This window comes from Ictidomys tridecemlineatus, chromosome 6 (assembly GCF_052094955.1).
Source record: "Ictidomys tridecemlineatus isolate mIctTri1 chromosome 6, mIctTri1.hap1, whole genome shotgun sequence".
In the NCBI taxonomy this organism is placed as follows: Eukaryota; Metazoa; Chordata; class Mammalia; order Rodentia; family Sciuridae; genus Ictidomys; species Ictidomys tridecemlineatus.
The window spans coordinates 190,206,058-190,230,504 of NC_135482.1; the positions used below are offsets into that span (position 1 = coordinate 190,206,058).

Genomic DNA, 24,447 nt, shown 5'->3' on the forward strand with positions numbered 1-24,447 from the left:
ACTCCTAATCATGTCATTATTTTCAGAAGTGTCAGGAAATGTGTGTGGATACAGCTCACATTTGCAATTAGAGATCTAGCCCACTTGCACAGATGAAAGTTAAGATCCTTGGAACCTCCTAATGCCAGTGACTGTCTTTCAATTTATTCTCTCTTTTTGTTTCTAATGCAAATAAAACAAAACAAACATACAAAACCAACAGGGATCGGGTTGTGGAGGAGCTTAATGAATGTACTGGCAATTGAGAAGTTTAGACTCCCCTAGAGGGCAAGGTTTGCTGGCAAGATCTGCTAGAAGACTGGCTCATCAGACCTTAACATGATTCCCCTGATAATAACACCTTTCCCCTCTTCTAGGAGCAGAGGTCTTACCTAGTGAGAAACTATCCTTACGCTGCCATTTCAGAAGTTACTGTATGTTTAAAAGATGGCCTGGCCATTTGTTTAAACACAAAACAGCTAGAAATTCAATCATATCCCAGGCCTGTTTTCCTTCATCCTTTATAGATGTAAGAGGTTCTATAACAATCTAGGTTGCAGTCTATGATTTAAACAAATCATATTTTAAAAAATTAGGCTTGGGCCTGTCAATTTTTATTAAAAATCTTTAGATCTTTGAGGATCAATAAATGCCAGAGGAAGGTTAATCCCCAGGGTTCCTGGTTGGGAACAGGCACATCCAAGTGAAAGCAGAGTTAAAAGCCACTGTTTTTTGGTCAGTCTCTGACTTTGTCATATTTGGTTGATTTGCAGAGATGAGGGGTGATAAACCAGTGGAGCAGGTGACAAACTTGGAACTCTCCATTGCATCCACTTAGGGATTAGAGCCCTCTATTTCTCCTGGGGTGAATTATTTTAATAATAAATGCTGGTAACAACAGTTGATATCCAATCTGCCATTTCTGATGGTCTTTCCTAGGAAAGTATTTGCAGCAAGTTTCATAGAAAACACTATCTGTCCATCTTTTTATTGACTGCTGTGTTCTCACAGGCAGAAAAAGACAAATATCAGGACGATCTAGAGGAGTGAGTCATTTTGTGCTCTTTATTTTGGTTTGAGAGTATAGTATCTTTTTCAACTGACGTGATTCTGCAATCTGCATTTGGGGTAAAATTGGGAGTTCATAACCCACTTCAATCTAATGTATGAAATATGATATGTCAAGAGCTTTGTAATGTTGTGAACAACCAATAAAAAAAATCAAAATAAATAAATAAATAAATAAATAATCAACCATTTATTTGATGAGAATCAGTTGGAAGAGCAGCACGGACATTGATGGACAGACAGAGGGAGCTAGAGTGGTTGGCAGTGCAGCTGACACTGATGTTGATTTTCTTATTTGAAGTTGAATGTATCCATTTCCTAATAGTAGACGTGGAAAGGTAGAAAACATGGTCCCCACCACCAATAGTATAATAATGACAGATGAATAGTCTAGATTTGATCATTTAGGCGAGGCCATGCCTATCTTGAACACAGTTATTTAAACAGATGCAAAACTAGATATTCTCTCTAGAATAGTTCAGACTGGTGTGCAAGACCTTGTTGAAAAATGTCCTGGGTCCACTCATGAAATCCAATTCAAAAATTGTCATGCTTATTTGGGTTATATTTATAGCAGGGATAATAATTAATAGACTAATGTGGAATTCTTTCCAAATTGGAAATTGATGTCCTAATTTTGGATTGTCCATATCAGTTCCATTTGGTAAATCAGAAAAAAACAAATAAGGAAACAAAAACAGGCGTAGACACTGGCCCCGTGAGCCAGCAGCCTGTCATATAAGGGCAGGGTGGCTGTATCTGGGTGAACCTTCCCTGCCCAACAAGGTTTGTAGGTTTTGCTGTCTTTAGAGTCAATTGCATGGAGGTAGAAAAAGAAACCTCCAAATTGCATCACATGCCACTCCTTTCCCTTTCCTATAGATTTCTCCCTTCTCCCTTCTAGGAACATTGATTTTCTTCCTTGGGTTTCAGAAAAAGGTTTGCTCCCCAGACGTCTTTATTGGGTTTGCTGACCAAGCATCGTTCCCACCTCTCCCGCTGCCATGCCAATGCCATAGCTGCTGCCTGGTGCCCCTTGGTTCCCACCTCTGCCTAAAGTGGTCGGAATTTCTGACATGAGCTATGGAAAAGTCATCGAAAAAATATAACTTAAGGACTGTGATCTGCAGCAGCATAAGGGCTTTCTCAGGTGCTTGCTCTAATGTGGGAGGAGGCAGCTTCCTCTGAGGTTCTGCGCTCACATGAGCAGCTAAGCATCTTCAGACTGAAACAGCACTTTTCCTGTGCTCTGTTATAGGCCCAGGTCAACCTCTTTAGGCCAGTTTTGCTGACAGGAAAGTGGGCTCAGAGGTGAATGGCACCCTGTCGTGAGGTTTACTTTTTTTTTTTTTTTTTGGCACTGGGGATTGAACCTAAGGGTGCTTAACCACTGAGCCACATCCCCAGCATTTTTTATTTTTGTATTCTGTGACAGAATCTCAATAAGTTACTGAGACCAACTTTGAATTTGCAGTCCTCCTGCCTCAGCCTCCCATGATGCTGGGATTACAGGCTTTTGATAGCACACCTGGTTGCCATGAAGTTTACTAAGAAGCCTTCAGGATTCCCACTGCAGTCTCACACATAGCTAACTCATGGCCTCCACCTTGAATTCTGAAGATTTCGTAAGATAATGACAACCAGGACTATCTCTGGAACCAATGTGAACCTGGGGGCCAGTGGCTGTGTTCAGAGATAACAAGAACAGCCGGCATTATGAATATGGTGCACAACAAGCTATGAAATGCTTTCACACACTCTCTCTTTATCTGCACAATCTCCCTATAAAGCAGGTGGGGCGGGGGCTATGACCAATCTCATGTTACAGAAGAGAAAAGAGGAGCCCTGAGAGATGGAGGGACTGGTGGGAGGTTGGACAGGGTTCAGTGTTTCCTGAGTCCCCTGATCCTGGACAAGAACACTGGTCACAGATCCCTGGGCTATTTGTGTTCCAGGAAATGGAAACTGCAGACACTAGGAAGAACTCATGGTGAGCCCTTACTTGCCTCTGATGGGGCCAGATGCAGGTTCTCCTCATCCCCTACCTGTCTAATGAATGATTAGCTGAACTGTCCAGACCTACCAACCAATCTGGACAAAATGCCTGAAGACTTGACTTGTTGCAAAGTTGAAAGTGTCTTGCTTTTGTCAAGGTATTTCAGTAAACTTTTCAAAGAAAGTCCCTCCTTACTTCACTTGGGGATTTGCTTTTTCTCTGACAAGAGGCATAAGCCAGGGATCAAAGTTGGTCTCCTGTCACCTAGCCATGGTCACCCCCATGGCCTGATGGTCACATCCGCCAGGCCTGGGTGGTTGGGCAGTTTTGCATCAGCTGCAATATTTATTGCCATGGTGGCCTCAGCTCCAGGTCCTTCTACTTGTTCCAGGTTTGGCTCAATGTTCACTCTCGGTCCTCACAACACTGAGCCCTGTTGAAATTTCTGGAACAAAGCTGGAACTGAAGAACAATCCAGAAGGTGATCCAGGAAGGTGCATGTTGCTTTGTTTGTGTTCGTGTTTTCCCCCCAGGAAGAAAGGAAGCTGTTGCCTATGGTCTTCCAGGAAGAGAGTCAAAGGAATGGAGCAGGAATTCAGCATGGAAACATGGGGAATCTTCCCAATGGTTAAGACTTTGTTTTTGATGGATGCCAGGAATGCCAGATATTCTTAATCACACGTGAGTTTTAAAAAATTGGAAGCCTTTCCACTCTTTTCAGTTTGAAGAGCAGCATTAAGAGTCACACATATGTAATTTGCTGTTTAGAGATGCTGGAGAAACAGAGGCAGATGGGATGCCCTTGCCCACAGGCTCTGGGAGATTCAGACCCCTGACCTGGGTTGGGGAAGCAAGCTGGGGAACCAGCTGTTTAGGACTTGGGTTGGGGTCACAGTAACTGTGCAGCTTGTTGGCCTCCTGGAGACATTTTCCTTTTGTTCAGTACCAACTCTAATGAAAGGATTTCTGGTAGAGATTTTGAATTTTGTTTTCACATCAGTTTAAAATGATGACAATCTATGAGCTTTGCAGCCAGCGTGTCTGCAGCTTGTTGATTCATGTGCGTGGCCACAGGTCGCTCCACATTTTACACTCACAAGTTTACTCTGGAGAAACCTTCTCAATGGACCGCCTGCAACATAACCTGTTTTTGTGGCTGGCTTCCTTGAAATCCAATATATTCTGAAGGATGTGATCAATAAGCAGATGGCTCAAGCCCATACACATGCCAAGAAATGAGGCATCTAATTAACAGTTAGATAAGGGTGTGAGGCAATTGCATAAGGGGATGGAGACCCTGCCTGGGCTGGGAAACCCCTGGATAGGAGAATCAGGGCTGGTAGTGTGACATGTTGTCGAGTGGTGGCTGTTAGAAGTGAGAACATGGCCAGGACCTTCAGGCTGTGCTCATTAGGGCTTTACAAAATTCCCAATTATCTTTTGACCTGGCCCCAAGCAGGGCCCTTTTCCATTGCCCCAAGAAAAGAATCAATGGATCCAAAAGAACACTCATTCTGGCATCCCACGTGGATTTGGCTCTGAAGTGGAGCCGGTAGAACTCAGAAACGAGGCGTTCTCTGCAGCCAGTGATGTCTGCAGAAAGGGTCTGGGGTACCCGGAGTGTCCACCATCATGAAGTCGAGGCAGACTTTTGAGTTGGGCTGTATGATGCCCCGAACAAAGGCCGGGAGAGTCAGTTTGTGGAAAGAGGCCAATGCACCCCAAGGGGGCGTCCCTGAGTGAAGTTTCCGTTATCTGCAAGTCCCATCAATGGCATCCAGAGAGCCAAGTGTCTCGACTCCTTCCCATACACATCTCTTGGCTCAAACAGGAACAGAAAGAGACTCTCTCCTCTCCCCTGAGCCCAAGGGAGCCCTTGAGGGAGTGTTCCCTGGTGTCAGAGAACTGGGCTCATCCGATGCTTCCCGGTTGACTCTTCCATTCTTGTGCTCTCAGCATTTCCTTGGTTGGTACCAGGGATTGAACCCACAGCACTTAACCTCTGAGCCATTTCCCCAGCCCTTTTTTGTTTTAGCTTTGAGACAGGCCCTCACTAAGTTGCAGAGGCTGCCTCTGAACTCGTGATCCTCCTGCCTCAGCCCGCAGAGCCGCTGGAATCCCAGCTGTGGCCACCACACCCAGCCGCCTGCATGTTTGTCATGTGAACTTAGACTGTGAAAGAGAAGAGAGCCTGATGAATCCCAGACGACTGCCCTCACTCCTGGGGTCCAGGAGACTGAGGAGCTCAAGGCTATGGCTTGTGGAGGTAATGTGACCCTGAAGTGTCCACGGTGACACAGCCTTGTGGACAGGACACCCCTTGACAAGAGACACGCAGTGAAAGACAAAGCCCAGCTCCTCTCCTCCCAGGCTGCTTTCCCTTCTTCCTTGGAGAAGAGAAACGCAAGAGGCCCAGTGACTGGAGTGGGCGTCTTTACTTCCTGTTCCTAGCCAAAGACAGCTGTCTGGATTCCAGAGGTAACAGTGAGCACATCTAAGGTTGCAGTACCAACCTCCACAGGGGGTAAAATGACAGTCATTGTGATGGCTTTTTGTGTTAGAGCTTGGAGAGGCTGCGGGTCCCGTCTGTGGCTGGGAAGGAATGTTTTAGATATGATTAAATCCATGGGCTTTGAGTGGAGGAGGCTACCCCCCATACTGGGAGTGTTCCTTGTCCAAGTCACTGACGGCCTTGAGAGCATGGCTGGGGCTTCTGGAGGAAGGGGTTCTGCCTCAGGCTCTAACACGGACACGCTGCCTGCATCTCCAGCCTGCTGGCCTGCCTTACAGGTTTTGGACTTGTTTTCATCTCCCACAAATGGCTTAAGCCAGTTCCTCAAAATCAACCTCTCTCTTTCTCTCTCTCTCTCTCTCTCTCTCTCTCTCTCTCTCTCTCACACACACACACACACACTCACAAGATGAGGCAGAACACCATGGTGGACGGGTGGTGGAGGAAAGCAACTCAGAACATGGCACTCAGGAAGCAAGAGAGAACTCTGCTCACCAAAGACAGAATATGAATCCCAAAGGCATATCCCCAGGACCCACTTCCTCCAGCCATACCCTGCCTGCCTACAGTTAGGGTCCAGTTAATCCATATCAGTGGATCAGTCCACTGAATAGGTTACACCTCTCATAATGTCATCATTCCATCTCTGCAGCTTCCTGCGTTGTCTCACACATGAGGGAGACATTAGCATTATCTAAACCATAACCCAGGGTGTGATGGCTGTTTGCCTTCTGCAGACTGGCTCCCAAGAGTGGACTTCCTTGTAACTCTGAGAATGTGGATCTTGTGTCTCTGGGCTTCTGGGAAAGTGGAAACGGCTCAGGGTTGAATGTCTTCCTTAGGGCTTGGGCAGGCTGAGGGTCACTTTTCTGTTTCCTGAAAGGCCAGTCTAATGGCTTTTGCCAGGGACAATTGCCAGGGTTCCTGCTAGGGGTTGAATTTTGTCCCTCCCCAGATTTATACATTGAAACCCCGATACCCAGCCCTCCAGAATGTGACTATTCAAAGACAGGGTCTTTAAAGAAGTCATTCAAGTAAAATAAGATTATGTGGCTGGGCCTTCTTTCAATACAGACATATTATTTTTTTCTGAATGATTCTGAGTGAATCAATGGACAAACCCGTGGATATGGAGGGCTGATTACATTCATCCTGCCTTCTCGCTCCCTCCTATGTTCTACATTACACATTGCCTCCAGTGCAGTCCTCGTAAGACACAGGCCATTCTTGCATTATTACAATAATGTCACTCCCTCCCCTGCTCTGCTGACTGTACTGATTACAGACCTGTGAAGTGGTGGGAAGTCATTTCTTCATGCCCTTGACCAAATCCAATACTGTGGCCTTCCCTTTGAATGCCTGCTCAGAAGACTTGGAATTCATTAAATTAGTAGACTGACTCCCTCTTCCACACTCTTCCCCCCACAAACATCATTTGATAAGCTGCTTCCCCACTGTTAATCAGAGATGAGGGAGTGAGGAGGGTGGGATCCAGGAAATATGAGGTCTTCAAGATTAGAAATAACTTGCAGTTGGAGAAGATCAAAGGCAGCCAAGGGATCTGGAGTGGACCAAGCAGAAAGGGTAGTGGGTAGTGAGTAGTGGGACCGGTTCAGGGAGTAACAGACCTTGTCTGAGGGATTCTGAAGACGGAGGCATTCAGCTCAGCAAAGACCCAGGAGGGAGAAGTCTGTGGGGGAGGAGTTCCTAACAGGAGTGGGGAAGGATGGAGCCTGAATGGCAGGTGGCAGCTTAGCATAGAAGGGACATCTGCTTCTCTGAGTCGGGGGATGCATACCAGGGAGACGGGAAGGCGGAGCTATACCCGTGGGAAGGCGAGGGAAGTAAGGCAGCTCGCCACAACCAGCATCATCGGCTGCATTTGGGGTCCCCCTTTGCAGCCCCAGTGCCCTCTGCATGTTGGCATCACGGAGAGGAACCTTCTGAGGCAAAGGCCTGGGCAGGATGTGACACAGAAGCCACCGGTCAAGGACTGTGTCTCGAGGTTGGCAGGACCTAGGAAGATCAACCAGCCCAGCCAAGAGGGAACGCTGGGGGGGGGGGGTGCAGAGAGCGCTTCCTGCAGCCCCTTCCAGCACAAGCTGGTGTGCGTGACTTGTCATCTGTGTTTCTGTTCCTCCACCCCTCAAGGGACCCAAGTCAGACCCTTTTCTGACTCAGATTCACTAGGAGAGACTTGAACGACTCACAGTAAACTAAGGTTTCAGGACCCTTTTTTAAAACCAAACCAAACCAAACCCCATCTCTTTACCCAGATGTCACCGTCTGTAAAAGCTGAAAGAAGAAGAGGAAAAGGAAAGAAGAAAGAGAGCTCATACAGATAATTTTTAGGGGTGGAACCAAAAAGGCATTTTATAAAAATTCTCTCTGTGGAGGTTGAACTGTGTTTCAAAAAAAAGTGGCCCCAAATCAACTCATTGTTTAAAATATCAGACTGAGGCAGACTCCAAACCTGACTGTGACCTGAGCAGGGAAGGCAGAAGGCTGACGCTGGGCCGGCTGGTGATTCTGGTAGGAAGGTTAGACAGCTGGTTAATGATTCGGAGGATGTGGCCCAAGCAGCTCAGAACCAACTCATCCAGTAAGTGAAGGGAGTAAATTCCTTCTCTGGCCTTCTCATTTTTTAAGCAAGCTGATGAATTTGGACTCAGAGAGGGCATGAAACGCATCCAAGATTACAAAAAAAGTAACCAGTAAATCTGGGATTTGAAAGATCTGTCGTGCTGCCAGCTCACGATCTTTGATCTATACGGATGGGTGGTTTCCAAACTGTGTTCCTTGGAGTACTGAATGGTTTGGGCCATCTTTGGGGACAGGTGTGAGTTGGGAGTGTGCATTAATTTCCTAAGACTACTATATAAAGAGTCACAAAACTGGGTGGCTTGAAATCATGGAAATTTCTTCTGTCATGATTCTGTAGGTCTTCAGTCCAAAATCAAGGCTGTGCAGGGCCGTGCTCCCTCTGTGTTCTGTGGGGCAGACCCTTCCTGGCCTTCCCCAGGTCCTGCTTGCCCCAGCAGCTCCTCAGTCTCTGCCTCGCCTTCACATAGCGCCTTCCCTGCGAGTTCAAAGCGCCTTCTTTTCCTGTATGTCTCTTCTTACATGGACATCAGGATTATTGGACTAAGAGTCCACTCCATTATGACCTCATCATAACTTGACCCATCACCTCTGCAAATACCCTATTTCCAAGTCACATTCACACGTGCCAGGGGTTAGGGCTTCCCCATATCATTGTGGGTCACAAATCATAACAGTAGGTGAGAAGATGCCAAGTGAATGGAGTTCTTTACCCCAAACTTCCACTAGGGATATTCTGCTTTGGTTCAGTTAGAACGTTGGGATCCTTTGAAAGAGTTTATTAGAGAAAGAGTGCCATTGCGAGACAATGTATTAAAACCCATGGATCTACATTGTGCTGCTTCCAACAAAGAAACAGGCAAACACATCATGGACTGCCTTAGAAACTGCTTTTGAGCAAGGCATCGAATAGTGGTTTTTCTCCTGTGTGCCCTTACTTATTCAGCATGCCCAGGACACAAACAGCCAGTCACTGCTGATGGGAATTGGTCTGGAACCACCACCAAGAACAGAGTGAGTGGCACCAGCCCAGCCATTATGTACTGCCTGTTCCTTTGAGTGCCCTTGAATTGCCATATGGGCACTGTATGTGTGGTCTCTTCTCTCTTGGGAGCTTAGTCTCAAGTATTCCACTCCTTAGGCTTTTGGTGCCCTGAGAACTGACATTTCCTTAATTACAGGCAATGGGTGGCAAGATGACAGGAGGCTTCCCTAAGGCCCAGGGAACACTGTGGCCTCAGCTCTCCTGCTGCATCACTGAAGCATTCACATGTTCACATATGGAGGGGTAAACTTTAAACAGGGTGGCACCTCTCTCCTCTGGCTTGCCATCTGCTCTGCTGCTTCAGGAAATTTGCAGAGGTGAGGCCCTGCAGGAAGTCCTTCACTGCTCCATCGAACTGAATGTGGAGGGTGCTGTGGCTTTAAGTACATTGCTATTCTGTGCTCGATTCTCTGCAGTACGAATGGTGTTCTCCTGAACATCAATTACAGAGGTTGCAGGAAGGCTCAGCAGTTTGTGAGAATGAAGCTGTATCACTCAAGTGTGATGAACCGAGGAGAAAACCCTTGTTTTTATCCAGCACTAGCACAGCCCTGTGCCCTGGCCGTGGTCCTGCCCTCCCAGCGTCACTAGGTTTGGAAGGCCCGTGGCACGCACTCGGCCTTATCAGCACAAACATAAAAGGGACATTCCGGCTCAGGGAATTGAGCTGAAATGACTACCAGGGTCAGAGTTTTTGCCAACTGAATATTCAAGACAGGTTTTGCAAAGTGCCAGCTACCAAATGCTCCCCACCACACACAAGAAGAGGGTTTTAAAAAGATCAATTTAGTGTAAATTCTTTTACAAATCCAATATTTATTTTATCTCTTTATGTACAAAAAGGAAACTCCAAATGAACATAAAACCAAATAAACTTCTGTGGCTGCACTGACTAAGCTGCCGATTATCTCACACACACAAAGAACCATATAAACAATACACTGTCACCACGAAGTTACATTTGTGGTTCAGAGGAATGTGATATTTGGCTACATGAAGAATGTCCAACAAAGAGAAGAGATCATAAAACGATGTGGGAGTGAAAGGATTCTTAGATAATCAGTCTGTTAAAATTAACCTAAACAGCAAATCTTCAATCAATAATATCAAGGCCCCGATTCATGTCTACTTGGTTGACCCAGCACGAGAACCCAACAGCACTTTGTAATTGTTTTGCATTTCTAGTTTTCCCAGAGGACATGGACCACTGATGGTTGAAGAAAAATGCAATTAAGTCATAGGGGTACCAAAACTGGGGATTCAGAGTAAGATTTTGCATGGCACCGTTATTTCCACAGGAGCTTTGGTAGCAGGGGACTCACTTGGAATCTAATGTAGTACAAATGTATTGGGATCTCACCAGAATGTCCCTGTTGATTTATGGCAAAACAGAGAAGTGAAGCCAGTGATGAAGCCATGCATGCAGACATTTCCTCTTTTTTTGCGAAACTCAGTTCCTAAGGGCTTTTTAAGAAACATGGTATTTCTGCATCCCTGTGTCTCTCAAGTGATTTGCAGACTGGTTTGTTTTAAACCACTTAGCATCAGGGTCACTTTGTTTGCCCGGGACCTGCACATGCAGTCTTCTTGGAAGCAGACAACGTCATCTTAGAATAACTGAAGACAGAAATCAATTTCCGTTCTGACCTTCAAATACATTGTGCATATTAAAAAAAAATTAACATGAGAGAAAGAAGAGTCTTTTTAAAATTCAGAATCTGTAGTTTGTGAAACTACTATCATTTAGGCATGAGCTTGGTGCTGACCTTTTCAGATCAATCATTGATAAGAAATTCTCCCAAGAGAAGTACTTCTAGTGGAAATGAGGAAAAAAGTGAAGGAAGCCGCGGCTCCTGTAGCACAAACACCAGCCACGCTGGGCTTAGCACTCTTGGAGGGGGTAATGATGTCAGAGCACACATGAAGATACGCCTTTAGTTTACAGAGACGATATGACATTTTTAAATATCTACATCTGTTGTTGGTATAGTTTCTAATATTATCAACACTGTCATTATACAGATTTTCTTTCCTCATTTTTTTTTCCACTTTTTGTACTGCTGGAGATCTAGCCTAAGGCCTCATGAATCCTAGGCGAGTGGTCTACCACTGAGCTATACTCCCAGCCCCAATTTTTCTCGGATATATGATGATAATCCGTCAAACACAGCTTTGACAGACTGATTTTTATGCCTTCATATGGCAGGAAGAAAACCAATTAAGAATATCTTCCGCCCAGTTGGAATTAAATTATATATCAAATATGGGCTGCCCACTGGACACGACACGAAAACACGAGAAAGCAGTCTTCCCCTCTGCCTGCTAGAGCTCCTTCTGTACCACTTTGCACCTAGACATCCAGAAGGTCATCTCCGCTCTCGTCGCTCTCCACCGTCAGCTGCCTCGTCCACCACTTCTTCACCTCAGAGCCACAGGAGGCTGCATCCGTCACAGGATTCATCTTGCACACCACAGATTTCATTTTGATCCTCTCTCCACACGGGAAGGTGACAGCAGGTGGTGGCTGGCTTGGTAGACTGGGGTCTGTGGAATTAGCAAAGAGTCCTGTGAGCAACTTGGGACAGCTTCACTGCGGCAGCCCTTTCTAGAACACACAACATTCCCTCTGCAATGCTTTCGGCTCCTAAGTCCTGTCCCCAGATGTTGAGAGAGAAACCTTTTCAGCATTAGATTCTTTATTCTCTTATTTGTAAATTGTACTCATGGATGACTAATAATCGCACTTAAAAAAATATGGGGCTTGCCCCGTCACTTCAGGATAATTATGAAAACCAGAAAATCACTAAGAGTTACAATCTGGGTAAACAGGAGTGTCATAGAAATGTGTGAGCTGGTGCTCATTAGCATATGTACGTAAAGAAAAAATAAATAAAGGAAAAGAAAGGATAGTGTCGTGGATGGTAAGGAGGGACATGGTGAGGGTGTGCAAGGAGAGATGTCACTTAGGGTCCCCACAGTCAGGTGCACACCTCCAACAGTTTCCTCCTTTGTAAAAGGAAGAGAATGCAAATGCCCCCTTGCACTATGTGAAGATTCAAACAGATGATGTGGGATGACCTCAGAAGGACACCTCGTGCATTGTTAGCGTCCCCTTAAAATGCTCATTGCTTTCTCTTCCACTTCACAAACTCAGCATGTCCCCAGCGGCTCTTGCATCACCATTTGTCTTTGGGGTCTTGTGGGCACAGACCACTGGAGGGAGGCATTTTTGACATTAAGTGAATATGGGAGATGGCACATTCTCCCCAGAGCTGCTTTCCAATCTGTCCCTGAAGTGCCCAGGCTTCAGCATAGTCCCATCTCACCAGGGCCAGATTACAGTTACAGCCTCCAGCTTGTAACCTGCCTCTGGGTGCTGCCCGGGACAATTTGCTCTGGACTGCTGCCACATCAACCTCCATAAGCACAGACCTGAGGGTGCATCTTGCTCAGAGGCTGCTACCTGCCTGGAGGAGGAAGTGGAAACTCCTCAGCTGCTGATTTCAGGCTTTGCCTATTCTGGCCCACCACCTGCTCAGGCTTGTTCCCATCACTCCTGGCTTTCCTTGAACAGCGAGGTCATCTCTGATCCCTGAATAAGAGACTCCTGGATATGAAACAGGACGTTGTCTTTGGCAGCAACTTTAGTGAAGAGCTACTGAACACCTCTAGCCCCAAAAGGTGTTTCACTGTCATCGCTTGGTGGAATATCTAAGCTGTGAGGACTTTCCTACATCCTGTACCTCCTCACCTGGGATGGGCTGAAGTTGGGCACAGTTAAAGGGCAGGAGGAAGCCCTACTTTACTGGGCTCAGTTCTCTAAAGTGACAGCCATGTGTCGAGGACACTGGGCTGTACCTAGCAGTGCTCTCCTGACATCCGTGTCCTGAATCAATTATACTGGTATTCCATGTTCCTTTAAAAGAAAATTCTTTCACTTAATCGGCGAAACATTTGAAAATAATGGAATTGTGAGATTCCAGGAGGGAAACTAAGGAGCACACTGGGACAGTGTCAGGCATGCAGTAAGCACTACATGAGTGCTGTGGTGGTCAGCATCACTGCTACCACTGAGGCGAGGCAGACCGTGTGAAGACGGTGAGCTGCACAGCTACCCATGGCAGCTGAGGTAAAGCAGGGCCTGCGTCTTTTTTGAGAACTTTGTGTCATTTTCTGAGTGATCACCTCTGCCCATTCCCTCTAAGAGAAAGTGAATCTCGCCCTCTGTGCGATGCTTTGAGCGCATGCAGGCAGCCCTTGGACCCCTCTTCCTCCCTCCTTTCCGGGTCCTGGCTGCCACCCATCTCACTTTGCGAACAGGAGCTGCCTTCTCTGCCACGGCAGTAAAGAGGACAGCCAAGGCACTACATTTAGAGAAGTTATTTTGAGAAGACTGTTTTTGATAAGGGGATGCATTTTTTTTTTTTTATCGTTTCACTGTTTGAAAATAATCAGGCACAGATTTTGCTATAGTTTGGATCTGGAATGTTCCACAAAGGCCCATGGGCTAAAGGCTGGGTCCTCAGCGGGGCGCTGTTGAAAGGTGGTGGAATCTTAAGGGTGGGCCCCAGTGGGACGCTTCTGTAATTGGAAGCATGCCCTCGGAGGAGATTGTGGGACACCAACCTCTTCCTCTTTAGCTCTCTCTTTTTTTCTTTTTCTCTTTTTCCCTTTTCAGTGCTAAAGGACAAATCCAGGGCCTTGCACATGCTAGCTAAGTGCTTGGCTGGGACGGGGTGTATGACTTCCTCCACCCGGCATACATGTCCCCACCATGATGTGCGGTCTTGCCACAGCTCCCAAAGCAATGGGCCAACTAGTCATGGAACGAAACCTCCAAAACTAAGACAAGATATACTGTTCTTCTTTTTAAGTTGATTATCTCCATTATTGGTTATAGTAAGAGCGAGCTGACTAATACAAACCCGTATTTTGAAATCAAGACCCAAAGCACACAAAGAGAGTAAATGCCTGTTAAAGGTCCCCATCGATGGCAAAGTGACTGATGTACCTACCAGAGGGCCGACACCACTGCCCAACCTTCCTCTGGGGCTTCTCAGCCTCTGATGCATCCTGCCGACTTCCTCCTCTATCGGACAGAGTCGGGCTCAGGAGCTGCTGCTGGCTGCTCGTCTGTGTGGGAGAGGAATCCAGCAGTCGTGACTTTTTCAAAAGATATTTTCACTTGACACACAATATTCATGCATATTTATGGGGTACTAAAGGAAGTTATGGCTCTTATTTTTTAAAGCATGTTTGGTTGATGATATTTGTACATACATATGGGATGCGTATGATAATTCAGCTCATGTGTCCAGGGTGTGATGGTGAATCAGGTTAATCGGCATTTCTGTCTAATCTGCTCAAGGATTTCTCATCTCTATGCGTTGGGAACCTCTGGACCTTCTTGCTATTTTGGAATAGGTGAGGGAGCCAACAATATGAAATCCACATGACACAGCTAGGGCCAGAGAGGGCCTCTTGGAGTCTCCCTCCAGGCCCTGGGGCCTTAGGCTTCAGGTCAGATCTTGGCCCGTGATTGTGCCGCTACACACCACAACCTGGGCGTCTCTGTGCAGAAGGCTGAACAGACTCCATGTGGTTAACTGCAAATCATAATTGGGACCTCATAAAGGAGCAGGAAGCCCCTGCCAGCTGTGTCTCACACAGACAGGGCTTTCCAGGATACAGATGATGCCTGTGATGTTTTATAGACGTGTAGATTTGAGTGTAGAAACGAAAATATCTGGTGTTTTAGGAGAAGCTCCTCAAACCATCTTCCTGAGTGGCAGGTGCTTCTCAGATACCCAGCTAAGAAGAAGAAACCCTCGATGAGTCTGATCAGCAGAGAAGGAGGTTGAAAGACATGTGCAAACATTTACACTGACTGGAATGCAAATTTCTATGCCTTAACAAGGGGAAGAAAACCTTCAGGCTGCCACCCCAGGTAAACCATGCTCCTCTGAGGCACGTGATCTCTCCAGGCTCAAATTCAGCCCTGAGACGAAACCAACTCTTTAGGCAAAATAGAAACAAAACCCAGAAAACAAATTTAAAAGCCCAGCATTATTAAAATCAGGGCATTCGCGTTTTTTAGTATCTACATGCTACAGTTCAGGTCTTGAAGGCCCCCTCTGCGGGGAAGGCTTGGTCCCCAGCCTGTGGCGCTGTCCAGAGGTGGTGGAACTCTAGGAGGGGGCCTAGTGGAGGGAAGTCAGGTCATGGGGAATGTCAGTTGGGACTATGGCCTCCTCTTCCTAGCCGCCATGAACTCCCGTCCTCCACCAGGATGTGCTGCCCAAAGAGATAGAGTCAACTACCTCATGGGTTAAAATCTCCAATCCTGTGAGTCAAAATAAACCTTTACTTTTTCTAAGTTCATTATCTTAGGTACCTTGTCATAGTGACAGGAACTGAACTAACCTATCGGACAAAAAGACCTTTTGAATAGCCACAACAGACTCCTGAATGGCAAAGCCACAAACCTCTTCTGGTCCAAGGTCCTACCTTGGGTGGCATGTTAGGATCCTGGCTGTTGGCAGTGGTGTCCTCGCTTGGCTGGGTGGTCTCGATGCTGGGAGGGTTCAGGAAGCGGCTCAGCTCTTGCTGCTGGCTCTCTCTCAGGCTGTGGATGATGCTGCAGGACTGCTGCTGTTTCTGTGGGAAGAAACATTCCTTCAGTAACAGAAAAACGAGCCCAGCATCCCTGCCCCACATGCCAGTCCCTCTCTCCTCCCCTCTCCAAAGATCTGTAGGGGTGGTGACCTCCTAAGAACTTCCAAACCATGAAGTTGTTTCAAGGACCCGGTAGACCAATAGAAAGGAGGGCTTTGATACTGAGGAAATGCTCTGTCTGCCTTTTCATTTGCATGACAACTGACCTGTTATGTTCATTGATACTAGCTTATGTTTTCTTTGTGTTCCGATTTTTTCCTTCTGATCTTATTCTGTGCTCATTAAACTGGTGCCAGCTCTCCCTTTCCTGAAAGTTGTAAGCAGCTGAGAACTTGGGTGGGTGAGGAAACCTCTGCCCGTTTTGGTTTTGGATTCCGCAGACCTGCCCAGTAGCAATCCTGCGGGCCTGTCTGTCTTGGCCTACACTGAAGCCAGGACTCCCTGCCTCCCACATCCCTGGCCAGCTGTGCCACAGTGGCAGGGGGCAGTTGGCTTTGCCCAAGGAAGTGATGATTTCTTTTCTCTGGGGACCTTTTCTCCTCCAATAGAAATGCATGTTTCTGCAGTTGATGTTGTTCTGAAGAGCAGGATTTAAAAAAAAAAAAAAAAAGTCTTATAATGGTGCATGCCTGAAATCCTAATGATTCAGGAGTCTGAGGCCAGAGGACCACACAAATTTGAGGCCAGCCTCAACAACTTAGCAAGACCCTGTCTCAAAATAAAAGATGAAAGAGTTGTGGATGTAGCTCAGTGGTAGAGTAGTCTAAGGTTCAATCCCTAGTACCACAAAAAACAAAAACAAAAACTTACGCAGCGTATGCCCACACAGTATATGTTCATTCATTTATGAGTTAGAGACTTGCATAAGCTTATATTCTGGGCAGCTATAAATGGATCAGTAAGAGTCCACAAGAGGTGATCTTATAGATCCAACACAACCACCAAGGGTATGCTGGGATTTTTAGCAGCAATTTGAAAGTAGTAAACTCAGTCTCAGTAGATATTTTGGAGTTTTGTGCAGTTGAGTTTATAAATATTTTAACACCTATAAACTGCTATTTAAATCTTCACGTTACATTATGAAAATGGGGTTCATTTGAAACGTGTTATAGACCACTGAAGGGAATGAGGCTGAGCTTGGACTGGAGCTGAGGTGGCTGCAAGTGACACGTTCTCAGGAGTGCCTGTGACTCATGGAGCTCTTGCCTCTGACCCTCTTCTCTGCCAGGACGGGGACCCCACCCAGGCGCTGTGGCTCACTCACAGCCCGGATGCGCTTGAGACACTTCTTCAGCCACATGCGGATGGTCTGCTTGGCCACCTCCTCCTCGATGGTGTACTCCAGCTGCTCCCGCGCCAGGAGCTCCTCCAGCTGCAGGCTCTTGCGGATGTCCACTGAGCGGTAGGACAGCATGCTGGGGGAGTACGAGAGCAGACAGGTCTCCTCACCTGGGCTCAGGCCCTCAGAGGTCTGCAGACCCAGGCAGCACGTCACCAAGCCCACGGGGGTTGTGTGGGGTGCCACCCCTTAACAGCTGGGTAGCTTGGGCTGTGATGTCACTTCCACATCTCCCTTCCCCTGTCTCTAAATGAGGATGGTCATGGTACCCACCTTACTGAGTGAGGCCGTGAGTTAAAATGTGTGATCTTTGTAGTAGCGAGTGCCACCTAAGAGCTTATACAACGAAGACACAGGGTAGGTGACGGTCTGGCTTCCCAGCTGTGGAATCAGACTCCAGAACGTTTCCTAAGGAGGCCTGCTCTCTCCATACTTCCTTCACAGTTGGCTGTATCAGAGCTGGTTAATACCTTGGCTGTGCCTCATGCATGCCCCCACCCCATTTCCCTCGTTATCAATCTCACACATCCCTCTGCATCTTCTTTATGGATTTTAGAGAATACACAGCAGAGCAATGTTCACCCCCATTTAGCCCTCGGCTGGCTGTGCCCAAAGAGTAGTAAGTGAGGCCAACAGGGCTGGCGTGTTCCACTGGGGCCTGAGGGCAAGAAGGCAATCACAGCATCAGGACTGGGGGTCCACGACTCAAGGAGAACACAGCCCTCATGCAGCAGGCCCTGGTGCAACTCACTGCCCTGCTGGGAGCCCAAATCACAGAACGGAGGTCCTCACAAGCATGGGTCATTGGCCTTCTCTTCTTTTCAAAGTCTTTTCCCACCAAGGAGGATGGATTGAGAACCCAGCATTGCTTGACTGTGTCAGACACCAGGCTAGAGGACAGGGAGGCCACCACCACTACTGATTTGGTCATAAACCATGAGCCCAAAAAATCTTTCTCCCTCAACTTAAGTCAGATATTTTGTCAAGGCCAGAAGAGCTGACGAACACAGGTTGAATGCTAATATTAATGGCAACAGTATGTCTACGTGCTTCACGTTCAACCTAAAAACAATTTGTCAGTAGGAGGAAAGACTAAGTGACATTCTGAGAGAGATGACAGCCTGTTATTCACACCTATTTTCTATCCTTTTTTTTTTCTGCCTTTTTAACTTGTTCCTGGAAGATCTGAAGAGTGAATGGTAAAATGGAGAGAACTTTCCCCAGGCCCTTCCTGTTCTGATCTGAACTCTTTTCATCTTCGAGCCACAAGTGTATTTCTATATCACAGGTTGCTCTCCAAATTTGTGACACTGCACCCATCTAATTTGTCAGGTACTTCAACGTGACCTACATAGCTACTGCGAGTCAAACACAGTATTACAAGGAAACCAACTGTACTGAAATACATTTCTCAAATTAGTTTCTTTACAAAGGTGGTGGTATAGTCACATAAATCTGTCTTTATTTTTCCATTAAATAGTAAAACCTAGCTGAGGTCAAATGACTACTGTAACTTAGAAGTATTAGGATATTTTAAGAAGCCAGCCAAGGCAGTCATAACATGCCTTGAAAATTTCAATGATTTCTACTGATGACAAAGATGCAGGTATTGTTAATGCTGCCGTGGTTTTTTGCCTACATTCATCATGAAGAAAATGCTATATTTCAGAGAGTGAGTGTTGAAAATAAAAACATATTTGCTTTCTCCTGCAAGTTGTAGGCTTCTGAATTTTTATTTATGGGATCCTATTTAAGAAGCTGTTATGGGTTGAATGTTTCTCCCCAAGATAGGTATGTTGGGGCCTTAATCCCTAGTACCTCACGAGGTACTAAGCAAAGAGTCACAAGAGATGCACTGAGCTAAGGTGAGATTATACTAGGGCAAGCTGAGCACTTAATCCAATGTGACTAGGGTCCTTATAAAAGGACACACACACACACACACACACACACACACACACACACTCACGGAGAACACCATTTTAACATCAAGGTGGAGATTGGGGTGCTGCTTCCACAAACTAAAACTTGGCAGGAAACCACTGGAAGCTCAGGAGGAGTTCTGGAACAGATTCCCCCACCAGCCCTGCCAACAGCTTGATCTCAGACTTCCAGCCTCCAGAACACAAGACAATAAACTGTGTGCTTTGAGCCACTTGGTTAATGCTATGTTGTTACAGCAGCCCAGGAAACCAACAGGACACCTCTCAGAGAGTGAGCAGGAAAGACAAGATCTTAGTTTGGCCCTTTGACTGGGTACTCATTAAATGCCTGGAAAACGGAGTGTTTCAACTGGCCAGGGGCAATGTGCAACCAGCCATGGGCAGACCTTATGGAGCAGGCCAGGAGGACGTGACCCTTCTGAGCGAGAAGAACTGCATTCTAGCACTAGCTCTGCCATGGAGCCAGGTGGCCACGAGCAAGTCCCATAACTTTCAGGACACCTCCCTCATTGCAGAATGAAGGTGGGAGGGACTGTACTCTCCCAGGTCCCTCTCCCTGTCCCTTCTGGGATGTCAGGCCACGGCTTCCCCCCTCTCCCTTGTGAGATGCACTTCACTCCTAGAAGATTCACCCTACTTTATAACCGTGGCAGTGTGGCATGCCAGGCTTTGTGCATCCTTGATGACTGCATTCACAAGTACCCTGAGAGTTACAGCTGAGTCTCTGGACTGGGCTCAGTGCTGTGGCCCTGCGCTTTGAAACCCGCCTGGTACCTCAGGACGTCGTGGAAAGTGACGTCGCCACCGTTGTGCAGCCGCTCCATCTCGTAGCACATGTGCTTAAACAGGAGCTTGTCCTTGTCAAGGTCCACCTCCAGCCTCCCGCGCAGCAGCCGCAGCAGGAACTTCACGCGGAACGTGGGGATCACGCCCTGGGTGGCAGAGCACAGTGCTGGTGAGTCATGGGCAGGCCCCGGGGGTCCGTGGGGTCTCTTCACGGGCTTGTGAATACAATCGTCAAAAAGCAAGAGGCAGGAGCTATTCCTCAAAATGTGGCATAATTACCACCAGGCAGGAAGAAAGCTGTGGGCCTCCTTGGAGGCTGGGTGGTGTAGGGGCACGGGACGAACACCTGAGCAGGAGCTTCTGCGGGGGCTTCTCCAGTCCTATAGGATCCCACTGCAGCCTTTCCGGGAGGGTGGAAAGCCCCCCTCTCTTCCCCTGGAGCCAATGCTTAAGACTCGTGACTCAGTCAGCCCTGCCCCCCGACCCACACCCAGTAACGCCCTCCCACCAAACACTGGGGCAGTGCACACTTGCATGATCAAGTGGCTGGACTTGTTAACATTTATTACAAGTTGTTCTTGCATTGAAATCAGGGATTTCTCCATGACTGAAACACCTACATTCAAGATAAGGAAGCTCCCAGCTCTGCCCTCCTTCTGGTCAGAACAGATCTGGATCCTGAGACTCTAAAAGTATGGCAACCTTCTGGGCTCCACACCGTACCACACCAGCCCTGGCTCTGTCTTTGGATGAACACTGGTAACCCATGGCTTCCTGCCAGTAGGTGGCATCTCAGTGTGAATGGGGTGTATTCTTCCCTAAGTGAATTAGATGAAAGCAGGCTTCTATAGATGACCAGCTGTCATGGAGGTATGAGAGGACGCAGAGCTGGGCCAGTGCCCCATGCATATGTCACTCTTTTAGAAGAAAATCCCAAGGGACTGGAGCCAAGGCTGGGAGGCTACCAAAGAATGAGAGACAACAAAGGGGTGGAGAGGGCCTTCCTGGCCAGAGTCCAGAACCCCCCATTTATAAGGCCTGCTTGCCTCGTTGGTCACTGTGCTCTCCATCAACTATTTCTGAAACTATTTTTGTATCTTCCTCAGATTTTCCTATCCCTTGGTTTTAGAGGTTACATTTTAGCTCCTCAGATGGGCCTGCATGACCATCCCTGCTAAATTATCTGCCCTGGCTTTGCCACTGTGCCATTTTACCTTCTTCCAAGTCCTCATGACTTCCTGAAATCACACAGATTGAGTATCACTTATCCAAAGTGCTTGATACCACAAGGGTTTCAAATTTTGGATTTTTTTTTTCAGATTTGGAAATATCAGTATAACCTGTGTAATGAGATAGATACCTTGGGACTTAGACTCAAGTCTAAATACGTAATATATTTTTCTTCTTTGCTTCTCACTAGGAAAACAGAATCTCTGTAAGCACAGGGCCTTCCATCAGGGCCTAGGTCTGTGCCTGAGCATTTGCTAAGATGAAAGGGAAGAGAAGTGGGAAGAGGAAGAAGGAAAGAAGAATCTTTGTTCAACTCAGTCCAGGAGGAGGAAGAAGAACCTGCTGCTTCTTTGGCTAGGGCTGAAACTTTGTCTATGTCTTATGGTTAAAACAGTCACATAACAACTCAGAAGTAGCTCAAAAGAACACTTCTGGATTCCACATGTAACTCCTCTGTATTTTTAATCAGGATGGTGGCTGGGGGCTGAGGTGATTGTGAGCCTGTAATAGATGTGCTTTTGGTGGTTTCAATGCCACCCCTTCTCCTGCCCTGAGCCCAAGGCTGATCCTCCCTTGCCAACCTCTTGAAAGTTTAAAGAGGAGGCCCATGCTTGGAAAGAACATGAGGAGGAACTACTATTCTGTCCCTCTCCCCTCCTGGCATACTGGGCTGAATGGTCAGTGACAGCTCTCTGCAGGCTGCCAATGGCCATTCAGAATCCAACATGTGTCAACGGCCAACCACAGGATGACCTAAACATCTGTGACACATCAGCAGGCCTCTGTGGGGTGGGACCTGAGGTCAAACCCACCCTCTTACCTCCCTTTTATCATCCACCATATTCCATATGATTTGAAAGTGGCGAAGATCATTATAACTCAGAAGCTGATCCTCCTCGGTGGAATAAAACAAGGAGAAGTTCTCTACAATTATAGCTAAAAAAAAAAAAATTCAGAAGTTTGACAATGACAGAATTATGGTTTTTTTTTTTTTTTTTTTTTAGAAAAAGTCAAACCGCTATTCTAAATAATGACTCTTATCATCCACATAATAAAGCCAAAATTTGAAAGTGCTTTTAGTAAAGTTTTCCAAGTTGGCATGTTTCACACTTGGATTGAGCTATTTATCCAGCTCTTGCCTTTCCAAAACTCGAGGGTCCTGGGTACAAACACACTTCTGTGCATATGGACCTTTGAGCCAGCTGGCTGCCACTCCGAGTTGAGAGTTCCAGGGTGGTTCTTAAAGGCCATTTTGGAGTCTGGGTGGCCCCAAAGCTAGGTGAACAACATGTATTTTAAAAAACAAAAGTGTGATATTTCGAGGCCATGAAGGTAGCCTCCTTCCATTTGTTCCCAATATTTGTTCAACTCAATTCATGGGGAGAGCTCTTTTGAAATCAGTGATCATAACAAATAGTCTAATCCTTGAAATTGCAATCAACTGTCATTACATGCCTTTGAAAGATCTTTCCAGCTTCTGGATTGAGAGGCACCAAATTATAATTAATGCCATAAAACACCCACCCCAAGCAATCCAGGATAATTATTTGAAAATTGTACCTAATTATGTAAGTACCTGAGTTGAAGTAGATGAAAAACACTCAGTGGACGTCACCTACCTACAAGCAGGTTTAGCATGATGTAGGCAATGATGACATAAAATGAGCAGAAGTACATAAGTGCTCCCGCATAATTCCCACAGTCCGTCGCCCAGTAGGTGAACTCATCTGGAGTGCAAAATGGGGGCTGAACCTGTGGGGAGGAAGAGGAGAGTGAGAGAAGAGGATCTTAATGTCTGCTGACAGGAGTTAGTGAACATATTTCTAACCAGATAGATTGTAATGAGTTACAAAGTCATTGTGCAAAAGTCATGTACACTGGGTACATCATCCACAGCAGACTGAAAGAATATTTCACTTGCAATATGCTTTCAGTCTTGGGGAATCTCAAGTTCATTGTCATTGTTAGGAGCACAATAAAAATGAACCAGTTTCCTCCACTAGATATTCTTTCTGCTACCTCCACTGGATCCAAGTGGTCAGTAGACACTGTAACTGAATCACAGAAAGTCAAATAAAAATGCATTTGAAAAGTTCCCAACTTAAGTAATGGGTTAAGATCTAAGAAAGTAGACTATCTATAGCAAGTTCACATTCAAATTGCATAAGGAGTAATCCACCTTCCTGGGGCATCTTTACAGGGTATACCCTAAGATTCAGGTTATCATATTTAGGGGCCCATTAAAATGCCAATACCCCTGAGAAATGGTCCTGGTGTCTTTCAGCTTTTTCTTCTATATTCCCACTGCATCCTGCTGGCACTTTTATTTAGAATTTATTCAATTCTGCCTTGGTAAATCCTGTCTCCATTATTAATGCATGAAGTTCTCTAGTTTTTATTATATGCGAGGCTTGTATCAAATGTTGGAGATAGATTAGTGAGAAAGACGTAAGCCCTGTCCCTTGATGCTACCGACAGTCTTCATGGAATGGTGTAACATCAGGACCACCAGCTCCATATGGTAATTTGAATAAATGTATGCTAATTTACATAAAACAAAATTAAATATAAAATTCAATTTCTGGGTTACACTAGTCCTATTCCAATTGTTCAGTAGACACACTGCTAATGGTTTCCTGAATGGGACTGTACAGATTTCTAACACTGCAGAAATTTCTACAGGATAGCATTGATCTGGAAGGTAAGAGAGAGGTGAAATTAAATAATTCCATCCAATAATTTTCTAGAGTTGTGATATTTGCTGCAATGGAGAAATAGTGTTATAAGACCATATGCAACTCTGGGGGCAAAATATCTAAAGGAACTGAGGCATAAACTGAGACCAGCAGATGATGGCGAACTATCCCAGATGAGGCAGGATACCAAAGGAAGAGTGATCAGAGCCATTGACCTCGGCTGCTTGAAGACACCCTGGACTTTGTGAAGACCTAGCACCTACCCCATGGCCCAGGATGAACCAGGGGCTCAGTGAATTCAATATCTGTTGATGCATTATATTAAAGAAGTGGCACTTGCCTCTTGGGCTGCCAAGATGTTAAAGGTAGGAGGGACAGAACAATGTTCATATTAGGAATATTTGTTGACTGGAACTACAAGTTCGAGTTCAGTGGATTATTTACCCCTGTATTTACATTGCAATGTAAAAGAATGCAATTTAAGGACCCAAAGGCCAGGATATGTAGAATTATACAAGGTCTTAACAAGGACCATACCACCAATGTTGCATTGCCAAAGGTATTACGCTGATTCTAA

At 46.2% G+C, this 24,447-nt stretch overlaps 1 protein-coding gene across 6 annotated transcripts in view; it reads right to left on the reverse strand.

Moving 5' to 3' along the window:
• Positions 1–9,997: 9,997 nt before the first annotated feature.
• Positions 9,998–24,447, reverse strand: part of Nalcn (sodium leak channel, non-selective) — a 313,063-nt gene continuing 298,613 nt past the window's right edge. For all 6 annotated transcript variants that reach the window (XM_078016298.1, XM_078016302.1, XM_078016300.1 and 3 more), the window contains 7 exons: positions 22,794–22,926; positions 21,995–22,110; positions 19,933–20,090; positions 17,141–17,291; positions 15,709–15,858; positions 14,217–14,334; positions 9,998–11,745 (listed from right to left, as the gene is read on the reverse strand). In XM_078016298.1, the coding sequence (XP_077872424.1) occupies positions 11,552–11,745; positions 14,217–14,334; positions 15,709–15,858; positions 17,141–17,291; positions 19,933–20,090; positions 21,995–22,110; positions 22,794–22,926 (1,020 nt within the window). In that variant the 3' untranslated portion in view covers positions 9,998–11,551. The remainder of the gene's footprint in view (positions 11,746–14,216; positions 14,335–15,708; positions 15,859–17,140; positions 17,292–19,932; positions 20,091–21,994; positions 22,111–22,793; positions 22,927–24,447) is intronic.